The following is a 23,273-nucleotide window of genomic DNA, read 5'->3' on the forward strand; positions in this document are numbered from 1 at the left end:
AAGTGAACATAAACTATTAAATGTGGAAAGAAAAGATGAAAAATTGAAAACAGAAAAATAGAAAACTGCTCTTTTCAGCAGGACATTTTGCATTTGTAAATGAACTGTCATCTGTCTCTTACAGCTTACCGAACGCACACTAACAACGGTTAGTTGTTATTACACATGGCATTTCAACAGGATTTTGAAATGAGATTCGAGAAACCAGATTTTCTTACTTCCACACTTTTGAACTGAATCTTTTTTTAATGCGTCTCCACCACTTCTTTCTCCCTTCATCTTTGCATTGTTTGTGGCCGTGAAAACCAGATGCCAATGTCAGAAAAAATCAATTTTTTTACATCGGAGTGTGAACGTCACACTGAAAAGACAGGTGTACAGCACAATCTTTTAAATTATATGCACAAAATTTGAAACTCCTGATGAAATAGTGCTGAACAAAGAGCGTGACGACATAGAAATGTTTATGGAAAAGCTCTCTCAGATGCTGCTAGCAGTTCATCTTTCCCCAGCCCGTATGTGCTCTCCTCCAGGGGGAAATGAAGTACGCCAGAGGGGAAAGAGACAGATAAGGCCTGTAGTGCTCTTTAGAAACTGCAGTTCTCCAGCTTTGTAGGCCCATCGGCTGCTGTAAATGCTTCAGTCATCAAAACCAAGTTCATGTCTGTATGTAGCTCTCAGTGCTTCCCCAAAGCTTTAGTCAGTAGATCGTTCAAGCGGGAAATCATTGGTCGGGGATCATCATTCAGGCCTGCTGTGATCATGGCGTTGTCATAGATCTGAGAAATTTAGATAAAAAGATGTAAATCCAGTAAATACAGATTGTAGAGACTGGGCAACGTTAACAATATTTAATTATCATTTATCACTGTAATCATATTTCATTTTTATTAATCCCACAACGATTTCTTGAGAAAATAATGAAAAACAAACCACTAATTCTCAAAATAAGCTTGTCCTAAAGTAACAGCCCAGTCTCAGTAACAACCAGCACAAACAAATAAAGGCTGATTGTTAATAAAGGCAAGGTAAACATTGAGGGAGTTGCAATCACCTGTATTTTAGAAACTTGCATGGTAAAGTCAGATTAAGATTCTACAGCTACAGCTCTGATTCCCTCGATACAAGAGTCACTTCATACTCATCTATCTGCTGCTGAACAGAAATATTTACTCCAGTCACTTTCAGTAATTGAGTGCCTTTAAGTTACTGTTAATAAAACTCAACGTTTCCTGCAGATGTTTCAAAGTAAAAGCCTACCAGGAATGGGAGCTACTGAAAGGCTTTTAATGTAAAACGTCAGTGCAGGAAGTATCGAGTTTCATTGCAAGTAACTTAAATACAGCAAATGTAACTGGTGATTATTGGTGAATGAAAACTGTATCTCTGTTGAAAAATAGAAACAAAATCTTTGCAGTTCACTCCCACAATTAGGTATTAGTATTATAAAGGGTCCACTGCAATATAGCAGGCTTGTTCTGTCATTTAATTGTGTGTTATTCTCAACATAGGGAGACTAGTTGTTTTTGGATCTTTCTTTTTTTTGTTGTTGTTATTTGTATAGCTAATATTGTCCTGTTAAACTAGGACATGATCTTGTTAAACTGGAGGAATTTGTGCTGTAGAAAATGTGCAAGTCAACAGGTGAGCACTGAGAAAGTTTTGAGTTTGTATAAACAGCAAATTAAAACAGGAGCAGATCAGAAAACAAGGAGGCTTCTTACTAAAATATGACAAAACAGTACCTGCTCCAGTAGCAGTCCAGCCAGGTCAGAGTCTGTGTCTTTCAGACTGTGCAACTTCTTGATCAGATCGTGTCTATCAGATGATGGAAAAAGTACAAAACAGTGAGAGCTGGACAAAGAACCCTCATTATTTAAAGTTATACCATCGTTTTTTTTTTTTTCTTAAATTTCATCTAGTAAAATCCATCCATCCCTTACCCAGCATTGATCTCCAATGTGGGCTGCAGTATCTGAGCTCTCTCCTCAGCGGTGCGGGCTAGCTGCTGGGTGCGGAGGAAGTGGCGAGCAGCACCCATTTCCAGCACGGTGATCATAGCTGGGTGGGTGTCCAGACGAGGAGTAAGCTGGGGGACCGGAGAGAAAATGCATTACACAGCATGTCTGTAAGAAGTTACTTTCAAGATATTTTTCAGGCCAGTTAGGAAGAAACATGAGACTGAACTTTAAAACTTGAAGAAATCTAACTGATTTGAGGGCTTGAGTTTATACACCTATACAAACAAGACTTTAAAAACTAGAAACCACCCTATGAAATTCAGAATCATAGACACACACGACTCTTATCTTTACCTTTATGTTAGTGACTCGTGGACCCAGGGCGTTCTTCATCCAGGCCATCAGGTCGTCGGCCTGCTCCTGTGTCAGACGCTCAGACGCTGCAGAGAAAGGATTTTAAACACGGGTTAGGATTACAGGCCATGACAGCAAGAGGCGTCCTGCTACAACTATATTGAGATATGATAGAGAACCAGACCTGGTTTGATGTCCTCAAACTTCTCCTCCTTGTAGTGATCCACCACAATGTCTGTCTCCACTGAGATCAGCTTCTTCTTGTCAAACTCCCTGAGGTGGAGCAGCGTCAGCTCATCAAACTGCTCGTAGCAGAAGAGCACCTGCACACACGCAGAGAGTAAAAGACACCTTTTAACTGGATTGAACAGGGTATTTTTTTTATCAGCTTCTCAGTAACAGCAACAGAGCCCTTTAAAAAAAAATTAAAATCAAATAAACATAATTTAATCATCACTATCAGTCATGTCAGCCTCTCACCTCCATGTCTTTCTGTTTCATGGCCTCATAGTAGGGGGAGTGCTCTGCAAGATGGCGGTTGGGGGAGCACAGATAGTAGATGTTGCGTGTGCCAGCCTTCATTCGAGAGGCGTACTCCATCAGATTGGTCTGCTGACCCGCTGGGAGAGCAGACGACTCATACCTCAACAGCTTCGCAATATCCTCCTATAAACACAGAGCACGTAAGGGAGACAATACTTGGAGACAACATTTCTCTGCTGCTTTCAGCGCTGGTCTCTTGCATCTTTATTACTTTTCCCCTTTAAAAACCAAAGACTGTGTCACCTTGACATCTTGTTCCTGGGTGGTGACGATGCCCTCCCTCATGAAGAGGCCATAGTCCTCAAAGAACTTGCTGTACTTCTCTGGCTCCTTCTTGCTCTGGTCCAGCAGGAAGCGGATCACCCTCTGCTGCAAAACGTCACGAAGCTTCCTGAAGCCAGAGGTGATGGTAGAAATATGAATCATCCGTGGATCAATATTGGAGGAAAAGTAAAAAACTGAGAAATGAAAGGGAAGTTATTCCATCTTCATCAAAGAGAACTAAGGTGTAAGCCTGGTGTTATACCTGATGAGGGCGCTCTCCTGCAGCAGCTCTCTGCTCAGATTCAGAGGGATGTCCTCACTGTCCACCACACCTATACACACACACAAACACACACACACAGTAATTAGCTCAGCACTCAATATTTGCTCCTTCAATCTATAAAAATCATGAATGTAAAAACAAGCAGCTCCACTGGGAGCAGGTGGAGGCGGTTGGGAGGATCCTGACCTCGGAGGAAGCGCAGCCACTTGGGGAGGATTTCAGTCGCTTTGGTCTGGATCAGGACCTTCCTGCTGTACAGAGCCACGCTGGAGCCCATCTCTCTGCTCACGTCAAACATGCTCGGCTTCTGTTGATGCATAAATTTTGTCATACATCAGTTTGACCAAATCCAACTTCATCTTACTCATAGCCACTGAAAAAATGTTCTCTCTTGAGAGAGAACTACTTAAATTAGCACAATCTAAGACATTTAAACACAGGTTGGTATTGTTTAAGGGCTTGTGGAACCAGATTTGTGCCTGGAAAGCTGCTGGTTTGATTTTCAAATGTCAAAGAGTAACATTCCCCTTTGAACTGTAAGATTTTCTCTGAGCTTGCCAGTGAAAACTCTACTGAAATAAAGTTAACAGTGTCAGTTGTGAAGTCCTGAGTGCCTCACCGCATCAGGGACGTAGAAGATGCTTCGGATGTTGAGCGGGGCGTCAGCGCGGTAGTGCAGCGTGTAGCGGGGTTTGTCGTAGGCCTGGGCCACGTAGCGGTAGAATTCCTCATGCTGCCAGTCACTAATCTCCTTAGGCTCCATCATCCACAAGGCCTGAAGGGAGACAGCGGTCAAACAATAATTAGTATAAAAACAATTACAGCGAAACCTTACTTGTTCTCCAGCTCAGACGATGCACAATATTGGCATGTTGGCAAATCGTAAAATCTTTATTTTCATTTCATTATGGAAAATATTTGTGTTTGGGAATGAAATTCTAATGTCAAATATATCTGCTAATATTTAGAGATAGAAAAAAAGATACCACTGCCCCAATTCATGACCACTGAAATGTCTAAGTCAGTTCCTATTTCCTTATTTAAATTCTGTGGGTGACTCACTTTTTAGAAACAGATGCACGTTTACAAGAAGCACCCCTGAGCCAGATCTGTTAATGTTGATGAATACATGATAGACTGAATGTATTTGACATTTATAGTTGAAACCGTAAATGTAAAAATATCATGCTGTGGGTGTTGATGAGTAGATATTTCCTGTTTTTGTCAGCAGTTTGGTTGCTTTTGTTATGTGTGATACAGTAAAGCAGTGCATCTTCTGTGCTGTACAGTACATGCTACTGAGAAAACACTGTATTATCACTATGTTTCAAATGTTACTAAATGTACTGAATCATAACATCTAGAATTGTAGTACCGTGAATTTTGTGAATCTTTGCACCCGTTCATTGAGTCTTTGGTTTAAGAAGCGAGGGAACAGCAGAGCCAGAGCAGCTCACCTGTAGAGTGTTGAGCCTCCGTCCATTCAGAAAGATGGGGAAGCTCACAAAGTTGCTGTACTTTGTTACGACCTCTGAAAGAGATACAACAGCTTGTCATCACATGGAGTGATGTAGTAATGAATATGCTCTCTGCAGTTGATTTTAGCTCCCTGATGAAGCTTCAGCAGTTTTACCTTTAACTCTGTCCTCAGCGGAAAACTCCTTGCAGTCGTCCTTGAGGTGCAGCACAATCTTTGTCCCCTGTTGAACACCACTGGCTTCAGCGATCTCAAAAGCACCAGAGCTGAGGGAGATGACCATGACAGAGAACGTCTGAGGATCACATTCGGTTATAATCATTTCACATATGTATATTTGCATGCTTTGTTCTGCTGTAGAACAGAATCACGCCCAGGATATTTTTCTGTCCCTCCTCTTGATGTTGAAATGAAACACTTCCCTCTATTGCTCTCACCCGTCTGAGGACCACTTGTATCCAGGTGCCCCGGGCTCAGCAGAGCGGGAGTACACGTCCACACGGTCAGCTACCATGAAGGCAGAGTAGAATCCAACCCCAAACTGACCAATGATGGTGCTGCTGGCCTCCGCCTGGTTCTGCAGAGCGTCCAAAAATGCCTGTAGTGTGTAGAAGAGATGATTAGTCTGGAAGAAAGCATGATCAGCAGGATACATCAAATATACGAGTGTGAACTTACTGTTTACTCAATGAACAAATTAGATGCACAAACCTGAAGTTTAAAGCTGAACTGGCAGACATTACAGGACAGACATACCCATACATGAATACATTATATGAGGAAGAAAGGAAAGGTGGTAGAACAGGACAAATGGAAGAAGATCTACAACAACAATCACCTTTGAACCGGAGCGGGCGATGGTCCCCAGGTTGGCCACCAGCTCCTCTTGGTTCATGCCCACTCCAGTGTCCTGTTAGGAGTATAGAGATTCCCAGTCATTCAAAAAGAAGTCACTGTCAGTTGTTGTTCAATATTGATCCACCAGGTGGCAATGCTGCTCAAAAACAGACCAGGAAACAGTACAGTATGGATAGATACAGTAGATAGACAAATAGCACTTAATTTAGCCCGTGAGGAAATGTCACAGCAGACTGCAGTTAACAGCTGAATCAAAAATTAAAACCACAACTGCTGAACTGCAGAACCAGATATTGAAAATAAAAATTTAAATATAAATAAAATCAGACACAGCATTAATCAGAAATATAGTGTGCAAGAAAGGTTGGAGTGCAATAAGAACTGTGCAAAATGGCAGTGTATAATAAATGCAGCAACTGTATGATGTATTAGTGCAGATTGTAATGCAGCAGTGTGTTCACCTCTCACACAGAGGTGAGGTGTTGTACAGCGTTATGGTGAACATGATTCCCTGTAACGTTCTTTGTGACAGTGACCCTTATTAGCTCTTAAACACTGCAGGAGCTTAACGACCCTCAACATGATTTTTTCTTGTGTTTCACAATCTGAAGTGTTTCAGATATATTTCTTTTTTTTAACAGTGGGACCATCAATATAATTTTAACACACTGTTGAGCAGGAGATTAAAATAAGGGCAAACAATGAAAGGAGTGGCACTGATTCTGTTACTAATTTCTTTGACATGAATGCCGAATCCAGGACATAGCTGGGGCCGACACAAGCAACTCAGTGACACAAAATGGCTTCAAGAGCATCAAATCACTTCGTAGTCTTCACATTGTGATTCATTTCTATAATCTTGTTTAATGTTTTTACATGTACTGACACAGAAACAGGCCTTTCATTTCCCATTGCTGACAGCTTCCTCTGGATGACTTCCTCTCCCCAAATACTAATGAAGGCTTGGATATCTTTGTCCATCAAATGCTCTCCATAGTACATATTCTTAAATATTGGTTGTCCTGGTTGATAGAGATCCAGTGGTAAAAATGTGTTGTTTGTTGTGTTTGTTGCAGTCATTCTTATTGGAATATGCCAGCATCTGGAACTTTTATCATTTAGCACCACCTCCTAAGCAGTGCCAAAATCTTACTCCAAGAACTCATCCCCAAAGTGGGCTGAGACCAGCGGAACCAACAGCAGAACACGTAAAAAATGTAAACATTACCCTTCGTTCATGCAGTGGAAAAGGGTAATAACGTTGTATGTCTAACAAAAAAATCAACACGGAGCTGGAAGAACAACAACACACAGAGTTCTCCAAAGTAATAATACCAGTCATTATAAACTCCTGCAGGCTGCACATCTTCCACAGATGTGGGTGTACCTGGATGGTGAAGGTGCCCTTGGCAGCGTCAGACTGCAGGTGGATCTCCATGGGAGCTGTTTCACCTCCTGCTGTGATCAGTTTGTGACGCAGTTTTTCCAGAGCGTCACTACCATTGGAGATCAGCTCCCTGATGAACACCTGGTGGGATGTGGAGGAGGCAGGGAATCAGTCAGAAAAGAGCAGTTATAGTTAATAAACTTAAATGTCAGTCTAGCTATGTTGAACGTTCCTCTCTCCAAAAACAAACCTTCTTACCTCTTTCTCTGAGTACAAGGACCTGGCAACAATGTCCAGCAGCTTTTTTGTTTCAGCCTGAAATTCATGTTTGGAGAAGCTACCTGGATAAATCAGAGGCAGAACAACATTCAGATCATCTTAAAATTAAGAAATGATTAGCTATGAGCCATGACGTTCAACAGTGGTTATGTCTCCAGCTGTTGCAGCACCTTGCACAGACTCTGTGTCACTGATGATGGTGTGCAGGGGCTCTTCCTCAGGCTCTTTCTCTGCCTCCTGGGTGCTGTAGTAAGACTGCTGGCAGAAGTTGAGGCAGGACCGCTGAGCGCTCCACACTTTGGGCAGAGTGCTCCACCTCTGCTGCTGTCCAACCTGCAAATCTGATGACAGGAATTTTTAGTGTCTTGCACAGAGCTTACTAATCAGGGCCTGTATTTATCAAATGCCTGACAGTTACATTATAATCTTAAGAACCAACTTAGGTGGAAAAAGGTTGTTAACTGAAAATGAAGAATAAAACCTATTTATCAGATGACTGGCTCTTATTTACAGCAAAGTGTAGGAAGAAACCTTTAGGAGCAGATCTTGGGTGATCACTTATTAATTACATGTATGTTAAGAGAAGAACAGGTCATCAGAACCACACTGGCAAGTGTAGACAAAAACAATGTATGGAAAGCGATCAGCATCAGCTTTGGCCTTGTCATTTTCAGTGCTGAAACTTGCAGTCCAAAGTGCATTTAGAGATGACGACTTGCGAGAAATCAGCAGCTGTAGAGCTAATACTACTCTATCCTAGCAGAATTTGGAATATGAAACATTTGTTCATTCTAGAGCTGCAATGATTAGTTGCTTAATCTGTTTGTTGATCAACAGAATGTTAATCAGCAACTACTTTGATAATCAGTTCATCATTTTGAGTCATTTCAAATGTGTATTTTTCTAGTTTGCTTCATCTTCTATGACAGTAAACTGAATATGTTTGCATTTAGACTGTGTATGTGAAATTTTTTTCTTTACCATCTCCAGGCATTTTTTTTTTTTTTTAAAGAAATAATCAATCAGTAAACCAAGATAATATTAAACAGATTAATCAAGTTTCTGTTCAAATCATTCCAAAACATGTCTAAGAAGGAGTTTGCTCATCTCTGTACTGCAGCTATCAAAACACCAAATCAGGATACTCTCAACCAAATTAAGAGGCTTCTGGGTGTCTCTTAAATCAAAATTCGAGTATGAGTAAAAAGAAATTTGATTTAAAAAAACAAAAAGAGTATTCTTACATTTATGCACAAAAAGTTAAAGCAAATGACTTTTACCTTAACCTTTCACTTGGATAATTGATCCAGATTTTTTCAAGTCTATCTTAATAGAACAAAAATAGCCCTGACGTAGACATTTCCCAAAGTTTTTGGTTAATTAGCACAAAACCCCTCACTGCTAAAACCTCATATTAGCTTTGGCTATTAGAAAAGCTTGCATTTTTCTGCAGGTGACTTTGGGTAGATGGTGGCATACATGCAAGTGCAGGGTTTCTGCCCCTTTTAAGACATTTTTAATACCACACAGAAAACAATTTAATACCTGTTTCATGTTCATACTTGCTAAGTTTTGCAAGGCATCAATGAAAACCAGTAGGGATGATAAGGCCTAGAGTTAACTATAAAGTGCACAAATTTATTAACATCAATATAAAAGTCATTAACTCTCAGCGGTGTGCAACAGTAATTCCTAATGATATCGGTCATTCATAATGACATCATTAATTAATCATTGATGACCTTGCTAATGAGGAGAAAGCGATTTATGGATACACAAATTAAATTAATTACGCTCCACATATAAATTTTACATAAGTTCAGATGTCCAGAGGAACAGCAGTGGAGATTTTCCAGTTTTCAGTGTTTACTAATATCACATACAAAACATATGACGATTAACATTGCTGCCTACAGCAAGTAATGTAGTAGAGCAGGCTAGAAAAGATATTCAAGACATCTCTTAATTAATCTTATGACTTTTTAATACATTTAATATCTCTTTTAATTCATAATACCTAATACTACAAGGCCTTTTTATAAGGAAATTAAAATCTGTTTTGTAAGATTAAAAGACCTCCAGATACCCTGAGGGAATGTTACTGTACAACCTATCTAACTTTACAAGAACCTCTCCTCCGTTATTAAACAACAGATGCGTCTATTTGGGCGATGAAATTAAAAACACCAGTTCAGTCCACAGAGTTTTCAATCTGATATAATGATGTAATAGCTGAGCATTTGCAGCAACTTATCGATTTAAATTCACCTGTAGCTGTTCTGTAGCTTCTAAGTGGGGTATCGGACTGACAAACCAGTTCACAGTATTAAACTAGGATTGGTAAATTAAACATTTTGCCACAGCAGAGTTTACCTGACTCTCATCTTATGCCAAGGCTAGGCTAACTTGGCTAAAGCTACCAGAGCCCCCTCCCACAGCTCACCTGCAGTCAAGGAGCGCGAAACAGTTCTGCTGCTCAGCCCTCGCGCACATGTCATTAGCCGTGAGCTGGTCCTCTGAGAGGAACCGAGTGCGAACCGAGCCAGGGCAAGACAACGGGACATGATGACAGACGAGGGGGCAGACAAGGATACGAGAACAGGTCAACCGACCGAGGGACACACGCTGAACGAGATCGCACAGACAGGACCCCGTCCCTCTTGATGACGTCAGCAGGCGTTCCATCGCGCTGCCTGATGAGAAGTGGAAATTATTTTATCGATACACGATTTTTTTTTTCTAAAATGCATTCAAGTGCACGATTTCATATTAATGACATATCAAAAACAGTAGTAGTCTTATCTGTATGTAAATTTATCCGTCGGTTATCCGTCTTAATCCCTTCATAATTTAATTTTTTTAGCTCTAAATTTGCCCTTCAAGGTCAAACAGTGATCACATAACATATCGTAAGATTAACAAATTTACATGTTTCAAATGATGTAACTAAGTTTTGTCATGTTGATGCTAATTAGAGCTAAAACACGTTTGCAATAATATGCAACTATTTTGATCATTGATCATTTATGTCAGATTTCAAGCAAAATGCTTAACAATTTGATGGTTCTAGCTTCTCAAACGTGAGGATTTAGCGCTTTCCCTTGTTTTGCATAATAGTAAACTGAATCTCTTTGAATTTGAGAAAATAAAAAGCAGTTGATTAATATTAATTACATTAATGCTGATCCCATCAAAGTTTTCTCCAAACAGAAAGATTAGAAGCAGAGTCTGTGGCACACAGGTTTATTTAACAATATGGTATATAAGTACGAAATGAGCCATTTGAACCATTTTGTACAGTGATTTCATTCTTATTTTTCTGCATATTTACAGTACTGTCTAGCTGCATGATTTACATTAGAGAACAGTTCATCATCAATTCAAGTTTAATGCAAGAGAGAAAATGATGCGCAAAACTCTCTGAATACAAATCAGCAGTCAAACAAGTTAATTTCCCACCACAGGCAAAAGAGGTTCAGTACTTAATGAGAATTTCTTTAGACTGAAGGAGAGAAAGCAATTTTTGAAACATCTGCAAGACAAATACTGGGCCCAGGCCAGTAAAAAGAACATTCTGGCACCTGTGAACATTAACAAGCTTCACTGCAGGTTTGTCTTACACCTGCATGTTGTGTTTGGGTGTGTGCAATAGTTCCTAGATCTATACAAATACGTTAATCTCCCATAGACTCTGCAAACAGGAAAGAAATTAAGGCTTTCCCAAAGGCAGTCCTTTTGAAAAATGGCATATTAGAATAAATTAGCCAGGAACAGAGAAACTGAGCAAGAGGTGAAACCTGGCAAAAAATTCCCAGACAAATAATTTTACAGTCTTCTCAACACAAATACGATATTAATTTGCAAAGGTACAAAATAAAAAAAAAAAGAATAATAAAGTGAAATATTTTTTGTTTTGAGAAGTTTTGTTAAAAAAGTCAATACCAGAGCATAACAAATGAAAAACAAATTAAAACAACACAAAGACCAGGGCAAATTCTTGCATTGCTGGTCTGAACCAAAAATATATTCTTTGTGTCTTTGTTGTCTTCTTTTCAACAGCAATTATTAAATCACTCTGTGTTGGAAGAAAAAGCAGTCCCTTGGTTTAAGGAAAGTTCACAGTCTGTAGGCCTCATATGACTCATTTGTTTGTTTTTCTTTTAGCTTTTTACACCAGCAAGTACAAAAAATTCTCAGCTGAAAACAGAACAAGGCCTTTCTTCTGTCATGAAATGCTACAATCCTTCAACAAATTTCTCTAGCGTGTCTCCAGTCGTATCACCTGTCATACCCATGTCATTACTTAACCCCCCTCGGTTTGGTGTGTTAAGTTGTGGGAGCATGGCACTCTGCTCTGGTGTTCCCATGTGTCCCTGCTCCATGGAGCCAGACATGGGGCCTCCAAGGCTGGGGTGAGGAGAGCTGGAGTGGAGGGCGCCGTGCTGGGGTGAGGGCTGGGGCTGTATCCGTGGGGAGGGACTGGAATGCGGGGGCTGCTGTGAAGGAGGACGGGGCGACTGCACTGGGGCTGGGGAACGTACTTGGTTTCCCAGGGTATTTGCCATTGTCTGGCCAGGTAAGTGAGCTCCTCCCTGGGCTTGGCCTTGGAGCATGTGGGGTTGTGGACTCATCGAGTTAGCCTGTGCTGGGGAGCCCATCTGCTGCTTCAACATCTGCTGTTGCTGTTGCTGCTGAAGCATGCGCTGCTGGAGGAGGTTCTGGGGCCCATCCATGCCCATTCCAGGTTGGCCCATTTGGGATGTGGGAGGGAGCTGGCCCATGGGCCCCCCACCTCCTTGCATAGCCATTTGCTGCTGCATACGAAGCTGGGAGTAGCTCGCTGGCCCCGGCTGCTGCTGGGGGAACTGACCGTGGCCCTGAGGCATGCCTCCCTGTTGTTGTTGCTGCTGCTGCTGCTGCTGCTGCTGCGCCTGCTGCATCTGCTGCATCCTGAGCAGCTGCTGTCTACGGTACAGCTGGGGATTGCCATTTTGAGCAGCATTCATCATCTGGCCTTGAGGCCCCATGGGTGCCATGCCCTGGGGCCCTGCCTGCTGAGGAGGCTGCTGCTGAGGCGCCATCCCTGGTCTCTGCACCTGGTTTGCCATGGCTGCCATGGCCTGTATTCCTGCCTGGGACCCCAGCATGGCCTGAGGGTTCTGCTGCTGGCCCTGCTGCTGTTGCTGTGGCTGGTTGGCCTGGTACTTCGCTGTCCTCTGTTTAATGAAGGCAGCCATGAGGTGGGGGTTGGACTTGAGAATGTTGAGGACCTGCTGTTGTTGCTGGGGGGAGCTGGGAGATTTGAGGGTGCGCAGTAAGTCCTGCAGGGCACTCGGAGCAATGTTACCAGGCATCCCACGGGGCATGTTTTGCTGCTGTGGTGTCATGCCCTGCTGTGAGGGCCCCTGGGGAGGCATGACCCCCTGCATTTGGAGACCCTGTTGCTGAGGCAGCATGGGCCTCTGCATGAGCTGGCCCTGCTGGGGCATGGGGGTTCCCTGAGCCTGCTGAGGGGCCATGGGGCCTTGTTGAGGAGGGACCTGTGGCTGATGTGCCTGGGGATTCTGCATGGGATTCTGCATTCCAGGACCCCACTGGCCCTGCTGCATAGCCTGCATCACCTGGGGACCTCGTGGCCCCTGCATCATCTGCATCTGGCCCTGCATGGGGCCCATCATTCGTGGGTGGTTCATGGGCATCCCATTCATGGCATAATTCTGCTGCTGCTGCTGTTGCTTTGCCTTGGCTGCCATCTCTATCTGTCTGGCCACCTTCAGGGCTGCCAGCAGTGGTTGTTGTTGTTGTTGCTGCTGCTGCTGCTGCTGCTGCTGCTGCTGCTGCTGTTGCTGCTGCTGTTGTTGTTGCTGCTGCTGCTGCTGCTGCTGCTGCGGTGGCTGAGGCTGCTGTTGGTGTGGCATGTTAGGCAGAGGTGACTGCTGCTGATGGAGAGGGGATGACTGAGGCCCTGGTTTGCCCTGTGGGACCGGGGTTGGGGGCTGGCTGTTGCGGCCATTGTTGGGGAAGCCTGGTGCAATATTGGCAGGATTTGGTGGCTGCTGTTGTTGGGGCTGGTTGGGCATGGGCTGGGGGGTCTGGGGAGTATTAGGCTGCTGTACAGAGTTAGGGGTGTCGGGGGCTGCTGAGGTAGGTGGGGATGGCAGGGGCATACCCCTTCCAGCCATGGTGGCCATTCTGCGCCGCATCATTTGAGCCTGCTGGAGCCTGTGCTGCAGCTGCTGCTGACGGAGTTTGTGCTTGATGTTGAGACAGAACGGAACAGGACACTTGTTCTCCTGACAGTGCTTGGCGTGATAACAACATAAAGCGATAAGCTGCTTGCAGACAGGGCAGCCACCATTGGTCTTGCGCTTGCAGCCCTTGGTGTGTTGAACCACCCTCTTCATCTTCTGGCATGAAGGCAGAGAGCAGTTGGCATTGCGGCATTGACAGGCGTGGACCAGGGACTGGATGCAGCGCTGGATGCTGAGACGTCGGCTCTCCTGGGGGCTCTTCGAGGCCTCTCCACCCTGACTGTTGCTGTCGTCGTCTATACCCAGGCCCCACTTCACCATCTGGTGCTCATGGCCCTTAGTGTTGTAGCAGTTAATGCATAGGTCGTAGTCCTGATCACAAGTAAAGAAGACCAAATTAAGATTATGTCAAGATTTAAAATGAATTCAAAACTGAAAGAGTAGATTGCAAAACGTTTTAGTACAGTGCCACTATTTCCTACCTCACAGACGGTGCAGTGCCAGCGAGTCTCCACATGGTGTTTGCACTCATTGCAAGTGTACACAAAGCGGTCCTGGCCCTGGTTATGTAGCTCCACCAGCATGCACATCGTGCTCCATTTGCACCTTCTCAGAGAACTGAACTCCCAGTGCTTGTCCCTGGCCAAAGTCAGAAAGGCATCACGGCCATCCATTAGGTCACAGGTCAACAGAGGGTCGGGGTCCATTATGGGTGGCAGAGTGTTAATGACTGGCCCGGCATGGAGGTGGATAACAAAAAATACCTGGCAGTAGAAAGGAGGGGAGACAGTTAGTTAGTTGTAAGGACAGGAAAAGATTACAGCTCCAAATCCATCCCATGTAGGAGACAGTTCCTTACATGGGATTTAAGCATCTCAACTTCTCTCTAAAGAGAACTGGTCCTGTTGTGCGCTTGTGTACTCATAAGCCTAGAATGTGCCAATAAGACATGCTGTAAGCCATGTGCAATAAGAAAAAGAATCTATTTGGCACAATTGTACATCACTCATGACAACCTGAAAATACCAAAAAAATTTAAAAACTCAATTGCTGCAGTGTTTTGCTTTGCTTGCTTTTTTTTATGTCACATTTCAAAACACATTTAGTAGGATTTCCCACCTCCTTATGCTTTTCCATTGTGGCGTAGAGCTTCTGGGACAGATCATTGGCTACATTCGGCATCCCAGGCTTTTTCTTATTGGCTCGGCTGACGCTGCTCTTGTTTTTGTTGGTTTTCTTGTTATTCTTCTTTTTGGCATTCTTGCTGTCAGTGTGGGCTCCCTTGAAATAGAGAAACATGAACGTTCAGACAAGCAAATATTGCACAACAGGCAAGATGAGGTTATGCAATTAAGCTGAGTGGTTATACAATGCCTGAGTGGCCACTGAAAGCTTTTATATAATGAGAACTTGAGGATGATAAAATCTGGGGTGAGACAGAGGCTTAAACATCAGGCTGTTGATTTTGGCATGAAATGAGCGTTCCTTTTTGTAAATCCTATTTCTAAACGCTCAGAACACCTATCCATCTCACTATCCAACTCACCTCTGTTGTCTCAGAGGAGGCCGTGTTCTCCTCCTTCTTCCTCTCCTCCTCCTCTTGCTCCAGCTCCTTGATGCTCTCCTCCAGTACATTAGGCCAAAAGTCACCCTCAAAGTACGGCAACTCGTAGGCACTGGTCAGCCTGTCTTCTGTTGCCTGCTTGAAAATGTCCTGAACACAGACACACAAGACTCTTGTCAAGTGATATAGTTATAAAGTTTCTAACGAGGATGTTAGGATGTTGACTTTAAATATTTGTCTATCTATCTATGTTAATACATTGTCTAAAATGTAGTATAGTAGTTTTTGTTACCAAATTTTTATAATAACATATACCAAACAGAAGGGGGAGCCCCTCTAATGCTAGAAACAGTGGCTTATAAAGAAATATACGCTTGCCTCATTAGAAGGGAAACAAAGAACAGTTCAGTTGCATTTAGGGATTTCAAAACTGCTTAAAAATAGCTGTGGGTAATATGGACAGCTTTAATGTGGGGTTAATAATCACACTCAATAACTGAAGGTTTTTCTTTTTCTGAATTTTAAACATGGTAAAAAGTTTAAATTCCTGTTGATCTCATTTTGTACAAAATACATTTACAAAATATTTGTAATAAAGACAGATGATGTTAAATCCTACTTATCATTCAGACGTGCGTCTGCTAACCACCATCTCTCCATATGAAGAGTCTTGTTGCAATTTGATTATATAAATATACAGTAAATAGGGACACTTAAGTTAATACAAAGTTAAAACCAGTTCATATTTAACAATAATTATCAAGACTACACCACATACATAATATTATAACAAAATTATTTGATATCTTGATGCCTTACAGTATTAGAAATCATTGCTTTTTATTTTAGAAATAAATATAATCCATACAGCAATATGCCTTAACATCTGACTGCGTCTAATCAGACAACCAGATTTACTCACTGTACAGTAACAACTGGTGGCAAAATTGTTAATTATGACAAGATCTTAATGTCCCATTGTAGTCAGAAGATGTGATTATTGTGAGAACTTTCTGACCTTGTAGTCGTGTATGATCCTCTCAGCAAAAGCCTTGTCCAGCATTTTTCTGTACCACTCTTGAAGCCTCTTGGGCTTGGGGATCTTCTGGTCGGGAGGGTGGCAGTGGAAAATGTAGTCATCTCCCTCACTGGGTGGGCAGGCCCAGATGTGACCCATCACATACCTGATCAGGACACAAGGTATTAGCCACTTAGCACTTGCAGGAACAATACATTATTTAATACAGTTGTATTAACTGAAAAAAAATGTAAAACACTACACAGAGTAAAGTTACTCTTCACCCACCCCAGCTTCTTCACATACTCCAGGTAGCCTATTAGGATCTCATGGTACACTGCAGTCCTTAGCAACCGTGGTCTGAAGAAGTGAATACTGTCAAGGTATGATATGTAAACCCGTCTGCAAAACAAATATGGAGAATTTGATTAAAGACAAATGCACTCAAAAATACAAACTAAACTGAGAGGAAACAGATATATTAGTGTTATTTTCTGCTGTAGCTTTACCTGGTATTTGGAAAGGGGCACTCTGACCCGTACTCCTGGACGTGCATGCCAAAGAAACAAACGTCCACCCCGTCTATTTCCTCAAATGCAAAAAGTGCTTTGGTTCTGTAAGGGAAGCTCTCCACCATTTCGCCTGACTCTACAAACCTGTGGTAAAAGAGAAGCACAAGTAAAGTTACAAACAGAGCATTTCTACAGAGAATTAAACTGTAAATTGCATTTTTTTTTTTTATGTCAGTAGTCCACTCATTTTCATTATGGGCCCTAGACTCAAGTGGGCTTCTGAATCAGTTCCACAGTCAGTTCTTTCATGCATAGTAGGAACACTTTCATATGGAGATTTATATTTATACTTCATATGGACTCTTGTGGTTTTCTTGCTCAGCCTGTTCTCCCAATTACAGCACAAGGTATATTTTCTGTGTATTTCTCTTAGGCTACGTACACACTACTACATTTTCACTTTAAAACGGCATTTAAAAAAACAAAAAAAACAAATCTCCATCCAGACGACCATTTAAGCTCCGCATCAAATAAATAATCTCCATCCATACTATCACGCCTGAAAACGCTTATCAGATGATCATTCACATCCACTGGACATGCGCGAGCCGGTGGGAACAGGAAGCAGGTCGTCTACTCTGCAGTTGGGTAGTTGCAGCAGAAAATACTATGAACGAGGAACAGCAAAGACAGTTGTAGCGTTAAAATGCAGAATTCAACTGCACAACAGCTGCAAGCAAATACAACAAGGTCAGTAACGCTTGTATTTCGTTATCCATGTTGCTTTCACCACTGGTAGTCGAGGCTGATAGAACCAATCAGGGACCATGGGTGTCTACGTCATTGTTTCCAAAGGTCTCCGTTTTTGCCCGTCCACACTAAAAATGCAACCCCGTAGTTTTCAACCTAAAACGGGGCCAGCAACGTTTCCAAAAGTAAGATGTTGATTATAAAATTGTGTCTCTGGTTCAAGTCCATCTGGGGACCTTTGTTCAATATCATCCCTTCTCTCTCCTCTTTTCCCCTTTTCAGTCACCTCCACAGCCTTTATCAAATTAAGAAAAAAAGATATCCAAAAAAAAAATGCCAATTTTAAGTGAAAAGATTGCTTGTGATGTGCAGAGTTCTACTGATGCTTTTCAGTTCTTTCTGTCACTAATTCAAGCTCAAACATCTTCATTCACTTAAGTGAATGATGCTTTTGTAGACAAAAGCACAAATAAAATTCATAACACATCACATACACAGTAATCAATGAGCAGTTTCCAAAAAGTGCTTAATTAATCGTAAACTTCTCTTGTGGTTTGTTTTTTTCAATGAGAGAAGTTGTGTGAGGCGTAGCTTCCAGCTGGGTTTGCAGTGAGAGAGCAGGCACACGATGAAAACTACCTTTTTATTCAATGAAAATTTAACAAATGTTTTTTGCAAATCAGGGGAGACACACTTCATCAGTGGGTGAGAACCTTACCTAGACTTCATGCCAGGCTTAATCTCCACAGTTTTGTCTGAGCTGGCCACCACTCGCACAAACACCTCACCAGCCTCTGGGTGGTTCTGCCTTTTCAAGTACTTATTCACTCTGTCCTCAATGTACGTCCCCAACCTTGTAGACTGCAACCCTTTACAAGCACAAACACAAACACATATAGGATTAATTTCTAAACATCAAAACTTTTCCATGATTAAACAAAGGAAAACAAAATGAAATGTAACTGTTGTTTTACTATTACATGTCACTTACGTTTGGCTGAAAACTTGTTTTCCTTTCTTGTTTTGCCAGACTTCTTCAGACAGTTGTCACAGATAAAGCTAGAGGATGAAAGATCAAAACGTTCTTTAGTGTCACCATACATTAACTCCAGCAAATAGAAATTCCTGATAGTAAGAATTCTATTAAAGTGAATCATGGACTGTATATGCTTAACTGACTGGTCCGTTGTCCAACAGCCAGAGCAAGACTTACCCTGATGGCCAAATGACTTCATAGTGCAGGGCGCAGATCTGATGCATCTTTCGTCCACAGTCTTTACATTCAACAAACCTGCCAAGGAAAAATATTTGCTTTTTCTGTGCTTTCCTTACAAAAACCAGTGAAGAAACATCACAACAATAAGAGTTGAACTGAAGCTACTGGCCAGACAGTACTCACGGTTCAGGGTCCAACATATCATTTTTCTTCTTTTCAAACTGATCTTTTAATATCATGCTGCATGAAAAAGACATAAAGAGACAACCAAGTTCATGTTGGCTCCTGTGATTGAAATTCCTTTCCACAGAATAAGTCCAGAGACACAACAGCCTGATAATCTCGCAAGATGATCACCAGGTAGCATTCAGCCACCCAGGCCTGGTAACTTACGTCTGTGGCTGTGCCGGGTCGTCCCCCAGGGTCACACTGTTGCCCTGGATCTCGTTGAAGCACTTCTCACAGAAGTGATACCTGTCGGCAATAAGGCCATATTTGGGTGAACTGCAGCCAGCACACACAGTAGCAGCACAGGCAAACCGGCGTACAGGTGGTAGAATGTAGAGTGAACGGAGCACGCGGCAACAACCGAGGACGGAGCATGGGCAGTGGATAGACGGAAGGACACAAACAAACACACACATACACACACACACACACAGGCAGAGGTACATGTTAGTCAGAGGTAATGGTCATGATCCAGCCACTCTCATTCAAAGTGGAACAGAAATGGGGTAAACATGCTAAAATGCTATGTTAATGACGGTAAATGAATGTCAGCTACAAACAAATGTTTGGCAACACCAACTGACTGCATGCTGGAATACGAAAACAACAAAACAAAACTACATTCATGGATAACGTCAGCAACATGCATTAGAATGATATGGTCATGCCAGGAGACAGGATGGGTGCTTATACAAATACAAATGTGCAGGTCTTTTAGGGAAACTGACTAAATTAGTTGTATTATTGTAAGTGAAGGGTATTTTTAGCTCTAATATTTAAGTTATTGAGATCAAGATTTGGGCTAGTGGTAAAACCTTGCTTAGAGCTTCTTAGATAATATGAGGACAACATTACATTCTCATAAACACAGACTTTTTGTTGGAAGTTTTGAATGCTAAGTTGGTAAACCTCACAGCATTTAGTAGCATGTATCTGCAATAATTGAATGGTGTTGCATTGGAATGATATTGAGGTGCAGTAGCACTTTCTGCACAGCAGGGGGAGCTTTGGTGCTGGTTCTTGGGCATAACAGACTTGTGAGGACAACACCAAACCCAATCATGCACATTCTGCTTGGCCACAACATACAACTCTCAGTGGTGTCTGTGACACCCCTGTAAAGGAAAGATTATGTGGATAAAGTCCCAGCTTTGTGGACAGGTGTGTGTGATATCGCCAGCCATGTTTTATCTTTGAAGATGCAGCTGCAAGCCTTCTCTTTACTACCCCTCCCTCACATTTTTACCCATCTCTACCCTTTAGCAGAGTCAGCATGCACTTTTACCTGTTCTGGTAGCTGTAGTAGGTGCCATCCCTGGAGATGGTACACAACTGTTTGCCATAGCAACACAGTGTCTGGGGTGAGAACTCAAACTGTGGAAACACCATATAGACATTAACAAACCATGTCGTTGTGACAATAAGGTTGCACTCAAGCCAACAGCCAAATATAGGTAAAGATAAACTGACAAGATGAATGGAGTAAAAAACTTATAAATAACAGCTCTGTGCCTCAGTGTTTTTCTGTTCAGTTCCGATCCTGTATCGTCTCACCTTCCTGCCGCAGCAGTAGCCCAGGCCCTGCATGACGGGGTCTATCTCTGCTTCGAATACTTCTGCCAGCTTGGTGCAGTACTTGTAGACACGGGATGTTTTACGGTTGTACAGCCACGCATTGTTGAACATGAGCCACACATCGTCCACGTACTGCCACGGCTCTTGGTATTGACCCGTATCCAGCTTACGCTTGATAGTGGATAAGTCGATGGGATTCTTCACAATGTCAAAGTAGTCCTGTAGAGCAGGAGAGACATTTGCAGGAAACGAGTTAATCGTGGTTAACAGTGTTTTCTGCTGGTCCTGAAACACTGAAATAAATATATCTGTATATATAATTTTGGACACTCACAGGGATGCCCAGTAGCATGGGGTCTACAGGTTGTCTGAACGGCAGTGACTCTGGGTCTTGCCTGTAGAGGGCCTCAAGTGTCGGCATTAGGGCTTGTCTCAGCTCCTCTGGCTTGAAAACTACACAGACAATAATAGTGTTATAAGAATCCATACACTAACAGCATACTACAAGAACAAGATTTGAATTCAACTTAACTGTTAACTATGCAAATGCCCTGTGACTGCAAACTGTACACTGGTGAATGCATCAAGAAAAAAATGCCATTACAGGATACATGTATATGTGCTGAAATGAATATGTATATGAACAAATACAATATATTTACTTGATACTATGATCCACATTTAGATACATTTTTTCATCCCAAAATGTCATGCCACAATATATTGCTAGTCACTCAGTATGTACGGATGAGATGTGTGTACTTACTTTTTTTGCGGTTCTGCGTGGTGGAGGTGTTTGATGTGCTGTTGGCACCACTGTCCTCCTCTTCTTTGGGTTCTGTCTTCATCTCCGGCTTCTTCTCCTCAGTTTCCATTGGTTCCTGCTTTGGCTCTGCTGCATCTGGCTCCTCTTTCTTCACCAGTGGGGGTTTGGTTTCATCATCCTGCTACATGAACACAACCATGGTTAACCAGCTATACAACGGTGCTGAGTCAGGAAACCATTAAGTAGTTAATACATTTACTATAGGAAAGTGTTCCAAGTAGAATGAGTAGTAACCAGGGGTTCAAACAGCAAAAGACTTCGAGTCTTATCTACAGCAGACAGAAATGTGCTTCTTTCTATCTCTTGCCTCAACAATGCCTTTCTTACCCTAATGATTATTAAATAACCCTGTACAACTATGTGCATACCTCCATTTTTACACCAGTCTGCTTCTTCCCAGAGTTGCTGTCATCTTCTTCATCTTTTACTTCAGGTTTGGCTTCAGTGCCGCTCACGTCAGGCAGGGTCTGCTGAGAGCTCAGCTCAGCCACAGAGCCTGGGGTGGGCACTCTGTTATCTATACTGGCTGCTGCCTGGGACAACTTAAAGCATAGGAAGCAGAGGACATTTTGGTCACAATATTGATCATTTATAAATAAAGTTGTACTGACTTTAATACTGGGGATCACTAAGAATGAACTGTCTGTGATCCTCTCTGAACAAAATATAGACAAATTTCCCTTTAACATAACTGAAAAAAATAAATGTTTGTTCAAAAGACATGTTGGATTCAACAGAAGGTGGCAGAGACGTAGCTGACAAGTGCTACAGTTGCTCACCGGTGTACTGGGGTGCTGTGGCTGCACTGAGTTGGGCTGCTGCATCTGGCTGGGGGGTTCAGGTTGGGGCTGCAGGGGTGTGTGCGGCTGGGATGGGTCAGGGGGTGTGCCCATGGCTGAGGGTGGACCAGGGAGGTTACTAGGTATGTGGGTTGGGGTGGAGGAGGGCCCACCCGTGGAAGCAGGGGTGGAGGGCCGCGGTGGCACCTGGGCGTGTGGGGGAGCATGGTGTTGCTGCTGCAACTGCTGCTGCTGCTGCTGCTGCAGCTGCTGCTGAGGCGGCTGCTGCTGCTGCTGCTGAGGCTGCAGGTTGGCAGAGGCATTGGGTGGAGGGGTGGCACCCAGGCTGGGCTGGGCTACAGGGCCACAGGGCAGCTGGGGGCCAAGGGAGCCCAGTGCATTCAAAGGGAGGTTAGAGTTCTGCGGCTGCTGGAATAGAGGGATGCAGAGTTAGCACACCAAGGCACACCATTCATACAGCAGCCTACATGCTGGCACTTGCCGACAACACAAGGAGCACTGAACACACTAGGAACATACAAAATTTAAGTCTTAAGACTTCTCACCTGTGTGACAGCAGCCTGTGTTATAGGCTGGCCCAAGCCTACATTCACATTCATTGCTCCACCTGCAGGAAACTGGCCCTGTGGCAGGAACTGGCCCTGGTTGGCTGACTGAGCAACCATGTTATTCGCATGACCACCCATCATTCCTTGAGTCTGAGGCATCCTTGACGGGGACATGCCCATCTGAAAAACAGAGAAGAGATGAAACGGACAAATCTAGAACCTGCCAGGTAAAATTAACAAAGTGAATGGAATGCTGCAAACATGCTTACTACCACTACAACAGTCTGCATAAAGGTTTATGTTGTTAATTACAAATAAACAGCGTGCTCAATCAAAACCAGATCTAAAGACCAAGGAGGAACATTTAATGGCTTTAAGCCAGGCCCTAGCCTCTTTCATGGTTCCATATAAGATTACTTTTTGGCAGCTAGGCGGCTGGATGTAAACAGATCAGGACCTATGTCAACCACAGGCAGCCTGTGTATAATTGCTGCTTTAGTGTCAAAATGGTAACAGAGTAAGAAATAAACGATCAATCAAAGACAGTAGGGCATCTCACAGTGATGAGAAAAAAAAAAC

The 23,273-nt window shown here is 42.9% G+C and overlaps 2 protein-coding genes across 4 annotated transcripts in view; both read right to left on the reverse strand.

The window, feature by feature from the left end:
• Positions 1-27: 27 nt before the first annotated feature.
• On the reverse strand, positions 28-10,032 carry trap1 (TNF receptor associated protein 1). Its single transcript, XM_022752529.1, has 18 exons — positions 9,850-10,032; positions 7,577-7,747; positions 7,386-7,468; positions 7,128-7,268; positions 5,721-5,792; positions 5,320-5,480; positions 5,039-5,148; positions 4,863-4,936; positions 4,025-4,180; positions 3,592-3,712; positions 3,385-3,454; positions 3,102-3,249; positions 2,796-2,981; positions 2,500-2,638; positions 2,316-2,401; positions 1,944-2,089; positions 1,746-1,818; positions 28-779 (listed from the first exon to the last, which is right to left on the reverse strand). Exons 1-18 carry the CDS (start codon positions 9,968-9,970, stop codon positions 678-680), a joined length of 2,160 nt encoding a protein of 719 aa, XP_022608250.1. The 5' UTR covers positions 9,971-10,032; the 3' UTR covers positions 28-677.
• Positions 10,033-10,633: 601 nt separating this feature from the next.
• The window catches only part of crebbp (CREB binding protein), a 32,458-nt gene continuing 19,818 nt past the window's right edge, over positions 10,634-23,273 (reverse strand). The window contains exons 13-31 of one of the 3 annotated variants that reach the window (XM_022752344.1): positions 22,692-22,874; positions 22,126-22,551; positions 21,715-21,888; positions 21,287-21,467; positions 20,855-20,973; positions 20,500-20,739; positions 20,231-20,319; positions 19,111-19,191; positions 18,901-18,957; positions 18,715-18,792; positions 18,493-18,560; positions 18,220-18,370; positions 16,749-16,895; positions 16,528-16,641; positions 16,240-16,405; positions 15,204-15,371; positions 14,777-14,938; positions 14,140-14,421; positions 10,634-14,029 (exon numbers count right to left, since the gene is read on the reverse strand). In XM_022752344.1, the coding sequence (XP_022608065.1) occupies positions 11,642-14,029; positions 14,140-14,421; positions 14,777-14,938; positions 15,204-15,371; positions 16,240-16,405; positions 16,528-16,641; positions 16,749-16,895; positions 18,220-18,370; positions 18,493-18,560; positions 18,715-18,792; positions 18,901-18,957; positions 19,111-19,191; positions 20,231-20,319; positions 20,500-20,739; positions 20,855-20,973; positions 21,287-21,467; positions 21,715-21,888; positions 22,126-22,551; positions 22,692-22,874 (5,274 nt within the window). In that variant the 3' untranslated portion in view covers positions 10,634-11,641. Of the gene's footprint in view, positions 14,030-14,139; positions 14,422-14,776; positions 14,939-15,203; positions 15,372-16,239; positions 16,406-16,527; positions 16,642-16,748; positions 16,896-18,219; positions 18,371-18,492; positions 18,561-18,714; positions 18,793-18,900; positions 18,958-19,110; positions 19,192-20,230; positions 20,320-20,499; positions 20,740-20,854; positions 20,974-21,286; positions 21,468-21,714; positions 21,889-22,125; positions 22,555-22,691; positions 22,875-23,273 lie in introns of all 3 variants that reach the window. The other 2 variants (XM_022752345.1, XM_022752342.1) reach the window with 2 other exon arrangements.

This window comes from Seriola dumerili, unplaced genomic scaffold (assembly GCF_002260705.1).
Source record: "Seriola dumerili isolate Sdu_G_001 unplaced genomic scaffold, Sdu_1.0 BDQW01000169.1, whole genome shotgun sequence".
Taxonomy (NCBI): Eukaryota; Metazoa; Chordata; class Actinopteri; order Carangiformes; family Carangidae; genus Seriola; species Seriola dumerili.

Coding starts and splice junctions, on each gene's coding strand:
- trap1 (XM_022752529.1), bottom strand. CDS start 9,970: ATGTCCCGTTGTCTTGCCCTGGCTCGGTTCGCACTCGGTTCCTCTCAG. Junction 7,469..7,576: donor TGACACAGAGTCTGTGCAAG/GTGCTGCAACAG, acceptor TGATTTATCCAG/GTAGCTTCTCCAAACATGAA. Junction 3,713..4,024: donor TCTTCTACGTCCCTGATGCG/GTGAGGCACTCA, acceptor ATGCATCAACAG/AAGCCGAGCATGTTTGACGT.